Here is a 22199-nt window from a genome sequence, read left to right as displayed (position 1 = left end):
CAGACGAGGTCATGACCCCCTGTGATCGAGTTACCAATTCCAGCCACCTCCATCTTTGATCTCCCAACCTTCTCGTCACGCCCGTCCTCCCTGTCCCGCTCTCTCCAGTTTCCCTCTCAGACCCCTAAACAGATCCAGAGTGGACGGTGAAATGGCCTCCAACACAGAGTCGTCAGGGGGATATCACACAGGAAGCCACTCTGAGATATTCCCACTCTCCTCGACTCCCTCCCTCCCTTCTGCTTCTTCCATCCTCTGTGAAGAGGAATGTCCTCCCGCTGTGAAAGTAGGCGCAGTGAGGAGCGAGCTCCTGTTTCCTGCCTGCATACATCTGTTCCCTCCAGCGTTGATCCCAGATAGACGCTTCATTCAGCCTGGGAACTGAGCAGAGCTGACAGACGGAGATCCTCAGTCTCCACATGCCTCAACATCCCCGTTCCCAAGTCAGCCACTCCGCCGGAGGCCAGGCTGCTGTGTGTGTGTGTGTGTGTGTGTGTGTGTGTGTGTGTGTGTGTGTGTGTGTGTGTGTGTGTGTGTGTGTGTGTGTGTGTGTGTGTGTGTGTGTGTGTGTGTGTGTGTGTGTGTGTGTGTGTGTGTGTGTGTGTGTGTGTGTGTGTGTGTGTGTGTGTGTGTGTGTGTGTTCTCTCATCACTACAGTCTAAAACCTTCCAGCCCATAAAGCACATAAACATCCACTGTCCTCCAACCCTCCACTGAGACAGAGTTGGTTCCTATAGCTCCCTCCTGCCTCTGTTTATTGACATTAATGTGGCCAACACTACTGAGTACTTGTGTTTTGTTGTGTGTGAGTGAGAGAGTTTGAAGATAAATAAATGCCACTCAGGAAAGTTAAGCACAAAACAAAGACATATTTTAATTGAGTTCATGTTTAGTAAAGCATCACAAGCATTCAGTGCAAACTGGTTTCCTTTTCAAGCCAAGCTGGAGCTCAGGGTCGTACTATTACTCCAGGATTTTCTCCCAACACACTCTCAACAGCTTCAGCCCTCTTCCTGGCTCATTTTTACAAAACCTTCTTTATTTCTATCCTTCCCCCAGCTTGCTTCTGCTTCCCTTTTCTCTGAACCTGCCTACGTACTTTAAAGACCCGTAGGCAGGAGGGTTAGGGTCAGGGTCAGGGTCCAGGAGGGGCTTGTGTTTGTATGTAAGCATAGAAAAAGAAGATATTTGTGTCCAGGTGTGCAGAGCTTCAGATTCATGCTCCCAACAGAAGCACCCCCTCTGCTCTTCTGTCCCAGTACCACTGAGCAGACACTTGATCATGGACGCATGTTCAGATTCAACAAGCTGCTCTCAGGACAGGATCGCTCTCTTTTCCTCCTACACCTCTTCCTGCTCCTTTGGGGTCATTTCAGCCTTTTCATGCTCTTAGATTATTAGTTAACCGACCATTTCCTGCTCAGTAATAGCACTCAGTGACTTCAGGCCTGGGACACATGTATTCACTGCTGTAAAGTATTTGGGCTTCATGTTATATTAAACTGATCAATCAAAGTCATAATTGTTATTTCAGTTTTATTTGGTGGATGAGAACTAGAGTTTCTTCTTTAGTTATTCCAGAAAAAGCAAGGATTTCTGGGCACTGAAGGAGCGACACTTTCAGTGGTTTCTCAACCTTCTTTTCCCCCTGGACCTCCTCTTCAATCTCATCACAGTGAAACTAAACAGCCACTGTCACCTGAGGAAAGCAGGAGCCGTCGTCAAACAGTCAAAGCAATGGGCAGTTACCAGTCGGAGCAAGCAAAGCCTCAGGCTCCAGATGGGAAAGCATTGCTATATATCACCGACTGAAATGAATTACCAACGGCAAAGATTATTCAATAATGTGTTGTCATTGGATGTTTGGAGGGAAAAAAAAGAGATTTCATCTCACAATGTACGAGCGATAAATACTGTCTTATTACATATGTACAGATAAAAAAGAGTGAAAGAAATAACCCAAACCTGTAAACCACTTCTGTTTCAAAGAGGAAAACACTGAACATGACTTTATAAGTCATCTATGAATGAATGAGGACTTTGTTGCTGCTGCTGTTTTAAGAAGAGAAATGCAGGAACGATGTATTTCTGTAAAGGTTAGCGTTCATCCGATGTCCCATGACAAAAAAAGGAGATTGTTGTTGTTTGTTTGTTTTCATTTTGGACCACAACAGAAAGGAAGAATTGAATTTATCCCCTGGGGTGTGCTCACATGGTGAGAGTTCTTCTGAGTTTTCAGAGTGAAAGTAGGTAAAAGTGAGAGTGGAAATAAACATCGACTTCCAGACAATTGAGGCAGCAGAGGAACTGATCTTTGGGGGTCAGACTGCAGCGCTCCATGGGACAGTATTGAAACGAGAGCAAACCAATCCACTAAGTTCTAATTGCTTGTGTTTTGGGGCGGCAATGTTGAAAAGTAAACCCATCAATAAAAAAAGCGATGAATCAGGATTTGGACACATCCCAGCAGTCCTTTGAAAAAGTAAATCTGTGCTCTGCTCCACTCATCCTCTGCCTGGTGCAACGCTGAAGGGCGAGTCGGGATCATTTCACATCAGCTGCAGAGTCTCTCTCTCCGCCGCCCGCCGCCCGCCGCCCGCCGCCTGCCGCCTGCCGCCCGTCCTCCGGTTCACCTGCACCGGGAGCGACTGGCCTCCACAGCTTTCTGGTGTCTCCGCTTGTTGAACCTCTTCACGTAGCTGTTGCTCCTCAGGAGGCCGTCCCCCGGCTTCAGCTTCCCACCCAGCAGGTTCAGGAGGTCAGTGGGAAGGTGACGCCTCCGGTGGTAGATCTGACCCATGACGATGTATCTGGTGCCTGGGGAGCAAACAGACGCAGGAATCCATGGAGGTGAGAGTTGAGGGGGAAAAGTGCAAAGCTGAGTCGGTTTCTGTGTTTGAATTAAACTCCTCCCATTTCTCAGATTCATGTGAATGATCTATGCAATCCTTTACCAAACGCGTCATACCACCTTTATGCTGATGATGCTATCATTTACTGTCGTTCTTCATCTCTGATTCAGGCGTTTGGGTTTTTACAAACTGCTTTTAATATTATCCATTCTCGTCTGCCCAATTTGAAGCTTGTCTTGAACGCAGAGAAAACAAAAGTGATGGTCTTTAGTCTTTGTAAACTCCCAGACAGTCTCCCAGTAATCACCACCACTCAGGGTAAACAAATAGAACCTGTCAGTAGTTATCAGTAGTTATCAGTAGTTCTCAGTAGCTCCGTTTTGTTCTCGACCGCCAGCTTTCTTTCAAGGAGGACGTTGCAATTTTAGTTCGCAAACTTCGAATCAAGATTGGATTTTATTTTGGTAATAGATCCTGCTTCACCCTACGTGCTCGCAACCGTCTTGTGTCTGCAACATTTTTACCCCTTATTGATTATGGCGCCGTCCTTTATATGAGAGCTTCATTGAAAAGTCTGCAGTCTTTGAATACAGCGTCTCACTGGACCTGGGGGTTGGTGAGCGGTGGTGTTGGTGAGCGGTGGTGTTGGTGAGCGGTGGTGTCGTCTCACTGGACCTGGGGGTTGGTGAGCGGTGGTGTTGGTGAGCGGTGGTGTCGTCTCACTGGGCCTGGGGGTTGGTGAGCGGTGGTGTTGGTGAGCGGTGGTGTTGGTGAGCGGTGGTGTCGTCTCACTGGACCTGGGGGTTGGTGAGCGGTGGTGTTGGTGAGCGGTGGTGTCGTCTCACTGGGCCTGGGGGTTGGTGAGCGGTGGTGTTGGTGAGCGGTGGTGTTGGTGAGCGGTGGTGTCGTCTCACTGGGCCTGGGGGTTGGTGAGCGGTGGTGTCGTCTCACTGGGCCTGGGGGTTGGTGAGCGGTGGTGTTGGTGAGCGGTGGTGTCGTCTCACTGGGCCTGGGGGTTGGTGAGCGGTGGTGTTGGTGAGCGGTGGTGTCGTCTCACTGGGCCTGGGGGTTGGTGAGCGGTGGTGTTGGTGAGCGGTGGTGTTGGTGAGCGGTGGTGTCGTCTCACTGGGCCTGGGGGTTGGTGAGCGGTGGTGTCGTCTCACTGGGCCTGGGGGTTGGTGAGCGGTGGTGTTGGTGAGCGGTGGTGTTGGTGAGCGGTGGTGTCGTCTCACTCCCCAGTGTGAAGTGAAGCAGAGCTGAGCGGCTCCAGGCAGAGCGAGGAGGGATTCACACTGGATGGTTATTATCTGCTGGACTCCTCTTGGCTTGGTTCCTTCTCCAGAGAACCAACAGCCAGTGTTCCCTTCGCTCCAATGACATTCTTCATCTCCATGTTCCTCGTGTTGGGACTGATCTGGGAGAACCAGCTTGTAGATTCTCTGGACGGTCTGCCTGGAACAACCTCCAAACTGAAACTAGAACCAAACTGGTTCCTTCAACCACTTCAGATCCTTGTTACTCTCCACAGAGCGAGGATCCATAAACCAGTGCTCGTGCTCTTAAAGTTTTCATCTAAATCTTGTTTATGGTTCTCTGCAGTATTGCACTTTAACTACTGTATCATGTTAATTCAGTTTTATTTGTTGTAAATCTGTTGACGTGTTGTGAGCTGCGGACCTCTTGGCCAGGTCACCTTGAAAAAGGTTTTTTACTTTCCCTGGTTAAATAAAGGTTACTGAATAATGAACGAAGGGAAGATTTAGTTCCTATTTGAAGAGTGTTTCTTTACGGAGTGTGGAGCCGGGTGGGTCTGGGGGTCGCAGCAGGAAGAAAATTCAGTTCACAGCAGGTTGTTTTTTTTTTAAAAGAACAACCATCATTTAGGCTGAGTGTAATGGAGATTAATCAATCTATAAGGATGCAGAGTTGTAGACTATATGAACATTATCTAGCATGTCAAAGGGAATTCTTTATGAATCCCAACAGCAAAGAGCAAGAACAATGATAGAAAGAATGAGAGGAGTTGTTTTTCTGTACTGTGTCTTCAGGATTTGTTCGATGTGTGTTTTATATTGTGGCTCATATCTGAGTCCTAGTATTGGATGTCAGTCCTCAGATATCTCCTCGCTCCACCCTTCATGTGTTTCAGCCTGTTGACCCTTGATCGCTGTGTCTGATCTGCTCCTCACTCCCTGTGTGGATAAACACAGTCTGTATCCTCACTCAGTTCGTGTGCTCAGAACCAAGTCTTGTAGTGTTGAAGTTGGGGTCACCTTCTGTAAACTTTCAGGACTAGATGTGTCTGTCTGCCCTGACTGCTTCGACTCTTTGAGGGGGACTCACCCACCCTCACTTTAAAGGAGACATATCATGCTAAATCCACTTTTTTAGCCCTTAAATGCATGTTGTTGTATATTTAGAGTGTTTAGAAGTACAGAAAAGTTCAAAGTAGTCTCTTCAGGTGCTCCGTTGATATCTTTATATTCTGTTTTGGTCATATTTTGCAATCGGTTTCGATTTTTCTATTCTCTATTACGTTTTTTGAACAATGACGTCACAGTATTCTCAGCGGAACTGCCAAATTAGGACATCGACACTTCGAGCAATCCGCCATTTTTGTTTCTCGCTGCGATTTTGTAGTCCAACCGAAGTTACGAGAGGATAAGTGGAAATGTTCGGTTGTTGGATGTAGTAACCCACAAGCTTCGTTACACCGTCTCCCAGCATCAGAACCTTTTCCAAGTGCCTGGTTGAGTTTTATTTTTCACAGAAATGTACCCACATCTGTGGGTAAGGTCATTTTTGTGTGCGCGAAGCACTTTAAGGACGACTGCTTCAACAACCTCCGCCAGTATAAAGAAGGATTTGCCGAAAGACTTGGTCTGATTGAGCGGTCAGTTCCTTCTATCTATGGAGACGACGAACAGAGCACTTCGGTAAGCTGTATATAACGCTAAAAAGTGTGATGATAAGACGTCCCTGTCATTGTTTTGTTAGCATTAGCAGTTGCACCTTCTTCATATGTTAGCGCTGTGTGCTCGTTTTAGATTATAACGTAACTTCTGTGTTAAATAGTCCTTGTAATACAGGCAGTATTGTAGTAGTGGGCATGGATGGAGAAGTTAGTGTAAATATAGTAACACACCATTGCGTTACATCCATATGAAGACGTTGTTCTGAAGGTGCATCATGGTCATTTTCATCTCGCTCCGCCGGGTCCGACTCTGGCTCCAACATGTATGGCTGGATGGACAAATCTTCCCTTGTTGACATTTTGTAAATAATGTGTGAATATAAAGTTTCTGCGCCGCTAGATAATTGTATCTGTTCTATCAAACTACAAAGATGGCCGAACAGGGTGGAGTTGAACCGAGTGTCACCTCTGCAACCTGGAGAGGAGGCGGGGTATGAAGAGACCGCCCCAAAACCAGTTGCTCTCAGAAGCACATCAGAAAAGGGGTAGAAAAGGGGCCTGTGGAGCTCTAATAATGAGGAATTCAGACCCAAGCATTGCAGTTCCGCTTTATATAGACCACAACTGTATGATTTAGATGTAAAAAGGAAGGATTTAAAAGCATGATATGTCTCCTTTAAAGAAACGCCCAGAGGACTTCACTGAAACAAGGATCAATCTACACACATCCCATAATTGATCATATTCCCAAATCTATACGTTTGATCAACTTATATCCAGAAGAAAACATGTCAAAGACTCCAGAAATACACTTTTATGCCCGGTTCCTCTCAGGAAGCTTTTCCACCAGAAAGAAGCAGGTTCTAGTTCTGGTCCGAGGCCAGATTTAGCACCAGTTCTTTGTCTTTCCACCGCCAAAGCCCCGGCCTATCAGGGGCTAAACGGGTGCTGAGCTGGCCCCACATCGTTGCTGGACCAGAGCGGAACCAGACTGGGGCCCGACGTGTCATCAGCTGGGGGCGGAGTTATCTCTGGAGGTATCGCTGCCAAACAGGCGGAAGCGAGGCTGAACCGGCTTTCTGAAAACTCCAGCGAACACGGAGCCCCGGAGTGGTTATAGAGAAAAAAGTAACGCGTGGGAACGATATAATAAGTCACTTCCTCAAGTTAATAATACGAGGGAACAAGATCATTTAATCCGTGATGGTGGAGCCGTGGCTCTCGAGATGCTGCCTTGCTCCTCTGCCCTGTCAGCTGGTGGATCTAGAACCTAGAACCAGTTCTTTTCAGGATTTTCATGGTGACATCATTGTGACTAACTTCACCTCCAGGTCTTGTTTGGCGTTCTGACCGCAGGCTGAGGTCCTCATGAGCAGCAGGGGGCGCTCCGCTCCGAGACGCTCCACAGAACTTCTTTCTAATGAAGCCAGACTTCTGGTTCCTCAGGAACTACTAAACAAACTACAAACTACTGGAAATGAAAGCTTGGAGTGTTTAGAGCTAAAATGAGCCTTTTAATGGCTTCATGTGAAAGAGAACTTTAATCAGAGTGGTTACCTAGGTTACCATGGAAACGGCTGTAGAGCAGCGCTCTATCATTCTACACCTCCATTCCTCCATGTTGAAGCTTTGGATTCAGACACGTCCAGAAATAAAGTGAAAGGAGCAGAAAGTCACTATGGAATGTTGGAATGGTGAAAAATAAGACCCAAGCTCCTTCACCTTATTATTATAATTATTATTTTCTCTATGTCCACTCCGGGGCTCCGGACTAAAGCAAGACAGACGTGAAAAAACTCCGACAGGCGACGAGGAGACTCGATGTTTTCTGGCTCTTTGGTCTGCATCCGAGGTTCAGGCCAGACTAGACGGAGCGACCCGGACCAAACTGATGGATACAGTCCGTCTCCTGGTTCTTCTAAGAGCGCTGTCAGAGCTACGCTGGTGAAATCAGTGACGAATCACGTTTTGGAGTGACGCAATGACGTGGCTCCCACTTGGCTCAGTTACTGGTGGAAAAAGAACCGGTTCTTTGGCGGTGCTCATTTAAGAACTGGCGCTGGCACCGGCCCTGAACTAGAACCTGGTTCTTTTGGGTGGAAACGCCCTGTGTGTGTGTGTGTGTGTGTGTGTGTGTGTGTGTGTGTGTGTGTGTGTGTGTGTGTGTGTGTGTGTGTGTGTGTGTGTGTGTGGGGGGGGGGGGGGGGGGGTGCTGTAACACTCACCCAGGTTGATATCAGGACAGGCTTTGCTGCACTTGTAGGTGTCCAGGACCAGAAGACGAACTCTGAAGAAGAAGCTGTCCGGGGTGACGTACAGACGGCTCATCTTGTAGAACCCGTCGCTGCCGACCATCAGTGTGATGAGCCGGATCCCTTTACGCACCACATCGATGTCGTGGACGATGCCGTTGACGGCTGTTCAAAGACAGAAAAACACAAAATATTAAAAAATATACAACTTTATATACACAGGAACGTCTCAGAAAATGAAAATATCATGACAATGTTCAATATCATGGTAGGGTAAGGGTATCATGGTAGGAGACTTCAATGTTCATGTTGACGTAGAAAATGATAGTTTCAGTGCCAGCTTTAGATCTACACTTGACTCTCTAGGTTTCTCTCAGGTAGTAGACGGGCCTACCCAGAAACATCTACACACCTTAGACCTTATTCTAACTTATGGTTTGAATATAGAGCATCTGACCATCTCTCCTCACTATGATTTCCTGTCAGATCACTTCTTAATAACCTTTGACTTTGTTCTAAATAGTTATAACCCTCCGGTTAAAGCCGTGTTAACCAGGTCTCTCTCTGATAACATAGTAACTAAATTCAAGGAAAGAATTCCCTCTGCTATAGAATCAGTAGTGGATCTTCCTGACCCGTATACTGTTGCTAGCTCAGACATTGAATACCTAACAAACAGTCTGACAGATATGCTAAAAACAACGCTAGACGACATAGCTCCTCAAAAAATGAAAATGAAAAAACAGGAAAAGTCCTCCCCATGGTTTAACTCATCAACCCGCCAGCTTAAACAACGCTCCCGTAGATTAGAAAGAACTTGGCGTTCAACAAAAACAGACCTAGATTATATAGCCTGGAAGGATAGCTTCAAAACTTATAAGAAAGCTCTGAGTAGAAGTAGAACTAATTACTACTCATCCTTAATAGAGGAAAACAAAAACAAGCCTCGCTTTCTTTTCAGTACTGTAGCCAAACTGACCAAGAACCAAAATAGTGTTGAGCCCACCATTCCTATCAATATATGTAGTGAGGACTTCATGAAGTTCTTTCAAAATAAAATGACAAGGCTTAGGGATACCATCCATCAAACCCTACCGTCCGTTAGCCCCATAACAGAGGAACTGGTTAAACCTAACAGTCATCTGGAATGCTTTCAGCAAATACAACTAGTCCAACTAAACTCCCTTATTTCTTCTGCTAAACCAACTACTAGCCTGTTGGACCCAATTCCTACTAGAATTCTGAAAGAGGCACTGCCACTAATTAATAATTCTATACTGGCAATTATTAACCAGTCTCTACCAATAGGCTATGTGCCCCAATCCTTTAAACTAGCAGTTATTAAACCTCTCATTAAGAAGCCAAACTTAGACACAAGCCTTCTCTCAAACTACAGGCCCATCTCCAACCTTCCTTTCCTGTCAAAGGTTCTGGAGCAAGTAGTGGCTAAACAACTCCAGGATTATCTGCAGGAGAATAATCTGTTAGAGGACCTTCAGTCCAGCTTCAGAATGAACCACAGTACAGAGACTGCTCTGCTAAAAGTTACTAATGACCTTCTAATGGCCTCAGATAGAGCTCTTCTATCTGCTTTACTTCTTCTGGACCTTAGTACTGCATTTGATACTGTCCATCATAATATACTCTTAAGGAGATTAGAAGATGCCGTCAGCATTAAAAACTTAGCCTTAAACTGGTTTAAATCATATTTATCTGACCGCTTTCAATTTGTTCATGTAAATAACAAATCTTCAATACATGAAGGGGTCCTGTGTGGAGTACCACAAGGCTCCGTCCTCGGACCCATATTGTTTAATCTCTAGATGTTACCACTCGGAAATATTATTAGGAAACACAACATTAACTTTCATTGTTATGCAGATGATACTCAGCTATATTTATCAGTTAAAGCCAATCAGGCCGACCAACTTGTTAAACTAGAGTCCTGCCTCAGGGACGTTAAGTCCTGGATGTCTATCAACTTCTTAATGCTCAACACATCCAAGACTGAGGTTCTAATCCTAGGTCCTAAAAAGCTCAGGGATTACTTTTCAGATAGTCTGATTACCTTAGATAATATTACCTTAACCTCTAACAGTGATATTAGGAACCTGGGTGTTATTTCTGATCAGGATCTGTCCTTTATGTCCCATGTTAAACATGTCTCCAGGACAGCCTTCTTCCATCTAAGGAATATTGCAGAAATGAGAAACTTCTTGTCCTTCAAAGATGCAGAACAAATGCTTCCTGCCTTTGTGACTTCAAGATGAGATGATTGTAACTCCCTAATGTCAGGATGTCCAAACTCCTCTGTTAGGATCTTCCAGCTAGAGCAGAACGCTGCTGCAGGTTTACTAACCAGAACTGGAAGAAGAGAGCACATCTCCCCAGTCTTAGCATCCTTACACTGGCTTCACATCAAATCTAGAATAGAATTCAAGATCCTTCTGATCACATCTAAAACTCTTCATCACCAGGCTCCGTCCTATATGGAGAAACTTCTAGAAGGGTCTCACCCTCCACGAGCCCTTGGCTCTGAGGATGCAGGACTGTTGGTAATCCCTAAAGTCCTTCAAAGTAAAAGAGGAGGCAGGAGTTTCAGCCATATGGCTCCTTTACTCTGGAATCAACTAGCAGCCTCGGTCCGAAGGGCCCACACCATTAGTTTATTTAAGAGGAGACTAAAAAGCTTCCTCTTTGATAGAGCTTCTCATTAGGAATAAAATAGGAGCACTAAGTTGAGCTGCTCTAGGCCTAGACTGCTGAGGGGATTTCCTCTCTCCCGTTAAAGGGAGGAACTCTACATTTGGAGCTTCTGTTTCTTGTCTTTCTTTCTTTCTCTCTGTGTAACAACATTACTGGATCCACCAGATCCTGACAGGAGGGGAGCAGGATCCAGGGGATCAGACCCAAGACTCCCAGAGTGGAGTTACCACGGTCCTACTACCCCACCCCCCCACAGCACCGGGACCCCCCCCACAGCACCGTGACCCCCCCACAGCACCGGGACCCCACCACAGCACCCCGACCCCACCGCAGCACCGGGACCCCCCCACAGCACCGGGACCCCCCCCACAGCACCGGGACCCCACCACAGCACCGGGACCCCCCCACAGCACCAGGACCCCACCGCAACGGCACGGCCCTTAAACTCCAGACTGAGATTAGTTCATCATCAGACCAACGCTCATCATAGACTTTTCTTAGTATTTGTACTTCTCTGGCCTGTCTGCCTCTCTCTCTCTCTCTCTCTCTCTCTCTCTCTCTCTTCTATTCCTCACTCTCTCTCTCTCTCTCTCTCTCTCTCTCTCTCTCTCTCTCTCTCTCTCTCTCTCTCTCTCTCTCTCTCTCTCTCTCTCTCTCTCTCCCTCTTCTATTCCTCTCTCTCTCTCTCTTCTATTCCTCTCTCTCTCCCTCTTCTATTCCTCTCTCTCTCCCTCTTCTATTCCTCTCTCTCTCTCTCTTCTATTCCTCTCTCTCTCCCTCTTCTATTCCTCTCTCTCTCTCTTCTATTCCTCTCTCTCTCTCTCTTCTATTCCTCTCTCTCCCTCTTCTATTCCTCTCTCTCTCTCTCCCTCTTCTATTCCTCTCTCTCTCTCTCTTCTATTCCTCTCTCTCTCCCTCTTCTATTCTCTCTCTCTCTCTCTTCTATTCCTCTCTCTCTCTCTCTTCTATTCCTCTCTCTCTCCCTCTTCTATTCCTCTCTCTCTCTCTCCCTCTTCTATTCCTCTCTCTCCCTGTCCTATCCCATGTACTTCTCCCCCCAACCGGTCAAGGCGGATGCCCCCCCCCCCCTTCCAGAGTCTAGGCTCCGCCCTTCCAGAGTCTAGGCTCCGCCCCCTTTCTTCCTGAAGAGGGACTTCTTATGAACTGTTCTTCCTGAGAGGGAGTTCTTCCTGGTTTCCTCTGTTGCTTGTTCCATCTGCTGCTCTGGAAGGTTTAGTTGGGTTCTGTTGTTCTCTATCATTGTAAGAGGTTCTGGAAGGTTTAGTTGGGTTCTGTTGTTCTCTATCATTGTAAGAGGTTCTGGAAGGTTTAGTTGGGTTCTGTGGTTCTCTATCATTGTAAGAGGCTCTGGAAGGTTTAGTTGGGTTCTGTGGTTCTCTATCATTGTAAGAGGTTCTGGAAGGTTTAGTTGGGTTCTGTTGTTCTCTATCATTGTAAGAGGTTCTGGAAGGTTTAGTTGGGTTCTGTGGTTCTCTATCATTGTAAGAGGTTCTGGAAGGTTTAGCTGGGTTCTGTGGTTCTCTATCATTGTAAGAGGTTCTGGAAGGTTTAGTTGGGTTCTGTTGTTCTCTATCATTGTAAGAGGTTCTGGAAGGTTTAGTTGGGTTCTGTTGTTCTCTATCATTGTAAGAGGTTCTGGAAGGTTTAGCTGGGTTCTGTGGTTCTCTATCATTGTAAGAGGTTCTGGAAGGTTTAGTTGGGTTCTGTTGTTCTCTATCATTGTAAGAGGTTCTGGAAGGTTTAGTTGGGTTCTGTGGTTCTCTATCATTGTAAGAGGTTCTGGAAGGTTTAGTTTGGTTCTGTGGTTCTCTATCATTGTAAGAGGTTCTGGAAGGTTTAGCTGGGTTCTGTTGTTCTCTATCATTGTAAGAGGTTCTGGAAGGTTTAGCTGGGTTCTGTTGTTCTCTATCATTGTAAGAGGTTCTGGAAGGTTTAGTTGGGTTCTGTGGTTCTCTATCATTGTAAGAGGCTCTGGAAGGTTTAGTTGGGTTCTGTGGTTCTCTATCATTGTAAGAGGTTCTGGAAGGTTTAGTTGGGTTCTGTTGTTCTCTATCATTGTAAGAGGTTCTGGAAGGTTTAGTTGGGTTCTGTGGTTCTCTATCATTGTAAGAGGTTCTGGAAGGTTTAGCTGGGTTCTGTGGTTCTCTATCATTGTAAGAGGTTCTGGAAGGTTTAGTTGGGTTCTGTTGTTCTCTATCATTGTAAGAGGTTCTGGAAGGTTTAGTTTGGTTCTGTGGTTCTCTATCATTGTAAGAGGCTCTGGAAGGTTTAGTTGGGTTCTGTGGTTCTCTATCATTGTAAGAGGTTCTGGAAGGTTTAGTTGGGTTCTGTTGTTCTCTATCATTGTAAGAGGTTCTGGAAGGTTTAGTTGGGTTCTGTTGTTCTCTATCATTGTAAGAGGTTCTGGAAGGTTTAGTTGGGTTCTGTTGTTCTCTATCATTGTAAGAGGTTCTGGAAGGTTTAGTTGGGTTCTGTTGTTCTCTATCATTGTAAGAGGTTCTGGAAGGTTTAGTTTGGTTCTGTGGTTCTCTATCATTGTAAGAGGCTCTGGAAGGTTTAGTTGGGTTCTGTGGTTCTCTATCATTGTAAGAGGTTCTGGAAGGTTTAGTTGGGTTCTGTTGTTCTCTATCATTGTAAGAGGTTCTGGAAGGTTTAGTTGGGTTCTGTGGTTCTCTATCATTGTAAGAGGTTCTGGAAGGTTTAGCTGGGTTCTGTGGTTCTCTATCATTGTAAGAGGTTCTGGAAGGTTTAGTTGGGTTCTGTTGTTCTCTATCATTGTAAGAGGTTCTGGAAGGTTTAGTTTGGTTCTGTTGTTCTCTATCATTGTAAGAGGTTCTGGAAGGTTTAGCTGGGTTCTGTGGTTCTCTATCATTGTAAGAGGTTCTGGAAGGTTTAGTTGGGTTCTGTTGTTCTCTATCATTGTAAGAGGTTCTGGAAGGTTTAGTTGGGTTCTGTTGTTCTCTATCATTGTAAGAGGTTCTGGAAGGTTTAGTTGGGTTCTGTTGTTCTCTATCATTGTAAGAGGCTCTGGAAGGTTTAGTTGGGTTCTGTGGTTCTCTATCATTGTAAGAGGTTCTGGAAGGTTTAGTTGGGTTCTGTTGTTCTCTATCATTGTAAGAGGTTCTGGAAGGTTTAGTTGGGTTCTGTGGTTCTCTATCATTGTAAGAGGCTCTGGAAGGTTTAGTTGGGTTCTGTGGTTCTCTATCATTGTAAGAGGTTCTGGAAGGTTTAGTTGGGTTCTGTTGTTCTCTATCATTGTAAGAGGTTCTGGAAGGTTTAGTTGGGGTTCTGTGGTTCTCTATCATTGTAAGAGGTTCTGGAAGTTTAGCTGGGTTCTGTGGTTCTCTATCATGTAAGAGGTTCTGGAAGTTTAGTTGGGTTCTGTTGTTCTCTATCATTGTAAGAGGTTCTGAGAGGTTTGTTGAAGTGATTTAGAACTTTACAAATAAAACTGAATTGAATTGAATATTTGTTGTCACTCATTTCAGGAAGTCCAGAGATGATGGAGGCTCATGACACAGAGAGAAAAGGTTCAAGCCTTTATCTCTTGAAATGTTGATGATTCTGGCTTACAGAGAGTGGAAACCCAAATTCAGTATCTCAGAAATTTTGAATATTACAGAAGATCAAGAAAAAAAGTCTATTTCAACCAAACTGTAGGTCTTGTGAAAAGTCTGTTCATTTCTCTGCACTCATACTTGGTTGCTCCTTTATGAATGAGTGCGTCTTAGCGGAGGAGGAGCTGCGTCTTTAGAGGGAAGGGAAGCTCTATCTATTGTCACCAAAACAACTGGCTCACTCCTCCAGGCCTCACAAGAACATGTCTCATCTTGTTTGTTTAATCCGATGGAAGTGTAAAGATGAAGCATGGTGGATTCAAGGGGTTGGAGAACTTGAACAGATGGCTGGCTGCTGCTTTCTGTGTTTATGACACAGACATGAGAGGGAGAATCGTCCTCCACCTTTCCTCCTCCTCCATGTTTGGTCTCATAGTTGTTGTTCACGCAGCAGCACTGAGAACATTTGTTTACTGCTGTGATTCAAATCCTTCCTGTGGGTTCTCCACCTCCCTGTGGGCTCTCCACCTCCCTGTGGTTCTCCACCTCCCTGTGGTTCTCCACCTCCCTGTGGGCTCTCCACCTCCCTGTGGGCTCTCCACCTCCCTGTGGGTTCTCCATCTCCCTGTGGGCTCTCCACCTCCCTGTGGGTTCTCCACCTCCCTGTGGGCTCTCCACCTCCCTGTGGGTTCTCCACCTCCCTGTGGGTTCTCCACCTCCCTGTGGGCTCTCCACCTCCCTGTGGGCTCTCCACCTCCCTGTGGGTTCTCCACCTGCAGGAAGGTTCTTAATGGGTCAATGTGATCTGGGTGACGGTGCTCAGACTGACACCACCACCACCCGGAAATGGAGAAGATGGAGGGATGGAGGATGGATGGATGGATGGATGGAGGGATGGATGGAGGGAGGGAGGGATAGATGGATGGAGGGATAGATGGATGGAGGGATGGATGGAGGGATGGATGGAGGGATGGATAGATGGAGGGATGGAGGGATGGATGGATGGAGGGATGGAGGGATGGAGGATGGATGGATGGATGGAGGGATAGATGGATGGACGGAGGGATGGAGGGATGGATGGATGGATGGAGAGATGGAGGGATGGAGGAATAGATGATGGAGGGATGGATGGATGGATGGAGGATGGATGGAGGGATAGATGATGGATGGATGGATGGATGGAGGGATAGATGGATGGAGGGATGGATGGATGGATGGATGGATGGAGGGATAGATGGATGGATGGAGGATAGATGGATGGAGGGATAGATGGATGGATGGAGGGATAGATGGATGGAGGGATGGAGGATGGATGGATGGAGGGGATGGATGGATGGAGGGATAGATGGATGGATGGAGGGATGGATGGATGGAGGGATAGATGGATGGAGGGATAGATGGATGGATGGAGGGATAGATGGATGGAGGGATAGATGGATGGATGGAGGGATGGATGGATGGAGGGATAGATGGATGGAGGGATAGATTGGATGGATGGAGGGATGGATGGATGGCAGGATGGATGGATGGATGGAGGGATAGATGGATGGATGGAGGGATGGATGGATGGCAGGATGGATGGATGGATGGAGGGATGGATGATGTGATTCAAATCAGTAAAGTACACGAGTTCTCTGCTAGTTTAGAAGTACTGTAGGTGTCTGAGTTTTCGGGGTGTTAGAGTTCAGATTTGTACATGAAAGGACCCAACAGATCCAAATGAGTTTAATGTCATTAAGTGCAGTTAAATTAGTGATGTTGAGGAAACACACAATAATGAATAACTAACCAAGTTATTTGTTAAAGTTAAAATAGCTCAATGATACATACTGAGATAAGATATTGAGAATCTTTACATGATAATAGTAGCTAGGTATTGGTACTTATTTACTCTTCATCTTCAAGCCCTTCATAAAGCACATTGAATGTGATCAACATGCAAATCTACTGAGCAAATCAGCCCGACTGAAGCCAAAAGAGAAGGAAGTATTAATATTCAGTCAAACCTCTCACTGTGGTACGTTACCAAAACTCACTGTAGCAGTAATGCTCCCGCTCCTCCTTCTCCTTCCTGCACTCGCTCATGCAGAAGACATCATGCGTCAGGTCGGCCCTCTGCAGGTGGGGGGTGGGGTGGGGGGTGGGTCGCGGTGGGGGGTGGGTCGCGGTGGGGGATGGGGGGGTGGGGGGTGGGGTGGGTGGTGGGTGGGGGGTGGGTCGTGGTGGGGGATGGGGGGGTGGGGGGGTGGTGGGTGGGGGGTGGGTCGTGGGGTGGGGATGGGGGGGGGGGGGGGGGGAGAGAAAATCATTCCAGCATCATCACAAGGACTTGGAAAAGAAAAAGGAGATTGGATGTGTGTGATCATCTCTGCTGAACGCCAGGAAAGGAGGAAAAGACTGTAATTAGTTTTCCAGCAGAAGAAAGAAACAGTTTTGGTCTCGGCCGTCGCCGTCCAGAGAAAAGAGGCCTGGGCCTCTCTGATGGACTTTACATGTTCTACCTGTGGCTCCTTCATAATGACATGAACGCTTCCTCTCTTAATGGTGAAACAAATCAGCATGTGAGTGTGTAACTTTCTGTTTTAAAGGGGTTATATTCTGCAAAATCCACTTCCTAAAGTTTTTCCAACAGTACTAATCGTCCCCATACCTGGAATGAAGAAGGTCTGCCCTCTCTCTCTCTGGCTGGTTCAGGGTTTAAAAAGGGGAGGAGCTATGACTGATACCGCTCTGTCCCTGACGTCGTGAGAGATTTAAGCTTTTAATAAGTAGTCTGGATGATTTCATTTGCTCTATTGAAATGGTTGTAATACATGAGTGTTGCCATGCACCACATACAGGATATCACAGTGAAATGATAACAACTTTAGGCATGTTGCAACCAGGACAACCACAAGCTGTTTAGATATTCTGCAATAATTTGGTAAAAGTAACTTTAAAAGGGGAAACGATGGACACTTTGAATGAGATAAAATGTCCTCCCAAATTGAGCAAATCTGTAAATAATACAAAAACTTTGTATTTGCTTTCATGTTTTGGTATTTTTTTGTGATGTGATTAAAGTACTTTAAATGTCATAGCACACAGAAGATTCCTGGTAATAAATACAGTTACATATGGAAGCACGAACTCTAACTGGAGCACAGAACCCCGTTCTGGCGTCCCTCCACCGGCTGCCTGTGCAGTTTAGAATTCGTTTTAAGATTCTTTTATTGTTTTTAAATCTCTGAAAGGTCTGGCCCCGCCCTCCCTCTCTGAGCTGCTCCACCCCTACACCCCTACACCCCTACACCCCTACACCCTACACCCCTGCTCGGTGCCTCCGGTCAGCTGATCAGCTTCTTCTGGAGTACCGAGGTCCAAACCAAAGCCCAGAGGGGACAGAGCCTTTCTGTTGCAGCCCCTCTGTTGTGGAATGAGCTCCACTGCCCCCCCCCCCCCCCCCCCCCACTGTCCACTTTTAAAACTCATCTTAAAACCACTTCTATTCCTTGCCTTTTAACCATGTTTGAGACTCTGTCCCTGGTTTATTGTTTGTTTATTGTATTTCACTGTTTTTACTCTTTACTGTACTTTTTATTTTGTCTTTTATTGTAAAGCTCTTTGGCCTCAGCCACAACTGTTTTAAAGTGCTGTATGAATAAATACATAAATAAATAAATAAATAAATGAATAAATAAATGAATAAAGCTGACTTGACTTGACTTATATAATGGTGATAATTTGAAAGCATAATCCCAGAGGAGGAGTGACGCAGTGAGAAGATGCAGGTCAGATTGTGAGGTCAGGGAACAGCAGCGCCTCCATACCTGGCCTCAGGATGTCAAACTGGTAGAGCAGGCTGGAGGAGCGCCGGCTGAAGGTGAGCGGCGGGCGGCTGTTGTTCCTGGCTGCTGCGCTGAGGCCGACTGGTAGAGGCTGGCCTTGCCGGGACGGTTCTCCTCTGGGTCCAGCCGGCGGTCGGGGGGCTCTTTGCGAGGAGAGGCGGGGGTTTGGTGAGCCTGAGCCTGGGTGTGGGTGTGGGGAGGGGGCCCTGGGCCTGGAGTTGGGGGTGTCTGTCCTCAGGCTGGGTCTGCTGAGGAGGACTGACGTTGGACCGGCTCTCCTGGTTGCTTTTCTGTGCTGTGCGGTTGGAGGCGGTGGCGCTGGCGCCTCCGCCTCCTGTCAGCGGCGCTTTAGGAAGCAGACCCACCACTTCCCGGGATTTCTCACTGTTGTGCTCCAGCAGGCGGTCGCTCTTGGGGCCCTTCTTGCTCTTGTTGTGGGGATGTGCTGGCGAGGGAGGGGGCCAGGTCACTGTGCTTGGGCCACACGGCAGCAGGCAGAGGGTGGAGGGGAATTTGGACTCGCCAGTTTTGCTGCTTTTCTCCAGGAGTTCATTAATGGGCAGCGAGGGCTCCTTGAGCACCAGGCCTGCTCTGGTTGCTCTGAGCTGGATCCACAGAGCTGCTCTGTCCCTTTTCCATGAGTGAGTACAGCTCTGGACAGAGAGGTGGAGAAAGACAGCGTTTAATCTCCCACATCACAACAAGAGACCAAATCTTTCTTAAAACCTGCAACTTGGGATCTACTTATTAAATATTGATCATTTTTTTCAATCTGCTTGAAAAAAACCTTTTAAAAAGATTTACACTTCCAAGAAATGACATTGAAGTGACTGTCACACGCCGGATATCTCAAGTTCTTCCTGCTGCCTTTTGAAAAGAGAATCTCAGCCTCAACCAATAGATCAGTTACCACACACACACACACACACACACACACACACACACACACACACACACACACACACACACACACACACACACACACACACACACACACACACACACACACATACTTGATGTGCGATAACTACTCAATCACTAAAACCTAGTTTGTACCATTTATACTTTTGCAGTTAAAAGTGTTAAAGTTTTGTGTTTTTCCTTCACTGTAGTGATCATAATCATAATAAATCATCTTGTCTGCTATTCTATTGTTATGGGGCATTTTCTGCTTTTCTTAGCACCAAAATTAATTACAATAACAACTATTTTGTCCTTTTTCTCATGTTTACAGATTTATTTTCAATGCATTAAACTTGATGCAAATTAGATCACACTGGTTGCATTCAAAGATCTAGATACCATAGTATCAAACAATAAACACTAAGATAAACCAAAGTTTAAAGAAAGGTTGAAAGTGACACTTTACTCTCAATAAAATACTTACTTTAATATCAGCAGTGTCAGGGTAAACGTCCAGAAATCTGAGTGATATTTAGGAAATATGCTGCCACTTACCATTAACGACGTGCTCCTCTGTGTTGAAAAGAGGCACCATCAGAAAGAAAAGGAGCAGAGTAATCCCTGCCATCCTGGGTGCTCTCTGCGTGCTCACTGCAGACTCTGCTGCAGGGGGGGATTCTTATAGCCGCTCAGGAAAAGGAGATGGGATGGAGAACGAGGTGGTGGGGTGGAGAACGAGGTGGAGAACGAGGTGGTGGGATGGAGAACGAGGAGATGGGATGGAGAACGAGGTGGTGGGGTGGAGAACGAGGTGGTGGGATGGAGAACGAGGAGATGGGATGGAGAAACGAGGTGGAGAACGAGGTGGTGGGATGGAGAACGAGGTGGAGGGGTGGAGAACGAGGTGGAGAACGAGGTGGTGGGGTGGAGAACGAGGTGGAGAACGAGGTGGTGGGACGTCCCAAACACAGAAACAAACACATTTGTTGTGACACTTCTTTCATTCACACATCTGAAACCAAAAAGTCTGTTCTGATCTCGTGCAGCTTTTGTGGAGAGACCAGGATAATAAACAGTATAAGAAACACTTCCTCTTGGAGGGAGCATAGAAAAATGTGTCGATAACGATTTCTCGATCGCTCATGCTCTTTAAAAACTAGTCTTTACTTCCACCTGGTGGTTATAGTGGAGTATAGCAGCGTGACGGTCGAAGAAGTCAAATCTGCGTAATTTAATTAAAATTTGATAATTACGTTATTATTTATATTTGGCACTTATGAAAGAGTAACAGCCAAACTGTGTAAATTCAATTTAGTTGCATTTATATTAGTGTAAATGCATATAAAAGGAAACATAAACCACAATCTGTTTTTACTATGGAACAGACAATAAAGTTTCTGTCTATCTACAATGGACTGTCGAGTGTCCGAGTGCACCAGGTACTAATAGAATATGAATATACACACATATATATATATATAGAGAGAGAGAGAGAGAGAGAGAGAGAGAGAGAGAGAGAGAGAGGAGAGGAGAGAGAGAGAGAGAGAGAGAGAGAGAGAGAGGAGAGAGAGAGAGAGAGAGAGAGAGCGAGAGAGAGAGAGATGAGAGAGAGAGAGAGAGAGAGAGAGAGAGAGAGAGAGCTCTGCCTCGGTTTTTGACTGATCATCTCTCGCCTTTTTTAAACTACACATTTTCTGAAAACATGTTGTAGACAATAAAGCCAGATTTGCTCGTTGCTTATTTTAGATTTAAGTTTACAACGGCTGTTGAGGTTGAGGTCATGAAATGATGAGTGTTACTCTGGAAAAAGCATTAATCGAGATTATATGCATTCTTGGTTGGCAAATTCAACAACCTGAAAAAAAATGTTTCCGAATGGGCAAATCATATTTGTGTTTTTACTCTTGGCTGCATTTACTGTATCTGCTCCGGAAACATAATGATTAATTTTACCGCGAGGAACGACTTCCACCTTGAAAAGGAAACTAAATGCGACCCAGATGGGACTCGAACCCACAATCCCCAGCTCCGGAGGCTGATGCCTTATCCATTAGGCCACTGGGTCATTACGTAGCTCACACAAAAAATATTCTTTAAACAAACAATGCAACGCTCTCAATTGCTGAATATGATGACATCTGAGGATCATATGCAACGCAGAGCTCTCTAAACACGATTTCGTGTGTAATCCTTTTTTTTTTTTTTTTTTTTTACCAGTGTTTGTCCTTCACATTAACTAGCCGGCCACGCGGGAGATGTGGCCTCACATTCTCGCGATACTTCCGGGCAGTTGCATCTGACCATAGAGTAGGACAAGATAACGATCAGTTTTAAATACGTTTTCAGATAAAATCACTAAAACTGTGTCAATATATCGGGTATGTATCCATATAAAAAGACGTTTCAAAATCTGGGGGCTAAACGCTGAGTAACGACACGAAGCAATGGAGATTACGTGACTTCCTGTATAGAGATGTGGCACACAAAGAAGACCTACTTTTTATATTAAATGACTGTGTGTTGTGCTCTTCCTTTCTTTGTTTGTAATATTTCATATACAATATTTAAAAAACCAAGCGTAAAAAACTAAGACTTACTTCCTTTATCAAGACCACGTGACGTCCGGTGTCAAGAGAGAAATGGCGGCGTTTTTTGTCCTAGACATATAAACTAGAGGCCTCACAGCTGGCAGGAACATACGTCAGTTCGTCCGCCATCTTGGGAGGGGCATTTGTCAGGACTTCAGCAACGATACCGCATCACTGTTCTGCTTTTGGTTGTACAAACAGAGAAAATCAGGACAATGGACAGCGTGGGATTACCTTCCATAGGGAGGAAAACATATTTATTGTTGTTGTCGTTGTGTTTAGCTCATATAACATTAACTTGGGACATAGATGAGCTGGAGCCGTGGGAAATGCTCTCTATTCCCTGGCTGAAGCTCGCCCTCAAACAACTGTTCCAGCAGGAGAACCTCAGCCTGGTCCCAGTAGGAAGTTCTGTCTGGCTGTTCTCAAACAGCTGAGCAACATGTCACACCTCACTCCTGTTAGACATACTGCCATGTACACAGACAGTATTATTATATAAATTGATTAGGAGAGCAGATCAACTGGTTGCATGTTGAACAAGCAGTGAATGAATGTGATAACACAGGACTCTGAACA

At 45.8% G+C, this 22199-nt stretch overlaps 1 protein-coding gene across 1 annotated transcript; it reads right to left on the bottom strand.

The window, feature by feature from the left end:
• Nucleotides 1-851: 851 nt before the first annotated feature.
• Nucleotides 852-22089, bottom strand: LOC308109753 (UPF0450 protein C17orf58 homolog; the record flags this gene model as incomplete). Its single annotated transcript, XM_080463553.1, is given in 11 exon segments — nucleotides 852-2817; nucleotides 7992-8183; nucleotides 16329-16332; nucleotides 16334-16417; nucleotides 18112-18114; nucleotides 18116-18210; nucleotides 18213-18309; nucleotides 18393-18585; nucleotides 18587-18638; nucleotides 18641-18782; nucleotides 22072-22089. Coding segments are annotated over 11 exon segments (1068 nt in total). The 3' UTR covers nucleotides 852-2629.
• Nucleotides 22090-22199: the final 110 nt, after the last annotated feature.

Source organism: Lipophrys pholis (assembly GCF_963383615.2).
Source record: "Lipophrys pholis genome assembly, chromosome: 5".
NCBI classification, from domain to species: domain Eukaryota; kingdom Metazoa; phylum Chordata; class Actinopteri; order Blenniiformes; family Blenniidae; genus Lipophrys; species Lipophrys pholis.
The sequence above is the reverse complement of the archived record's forward strand: the minus strand, read 5'-3'. Positions and strand labels throughout refer to the sequence as shown.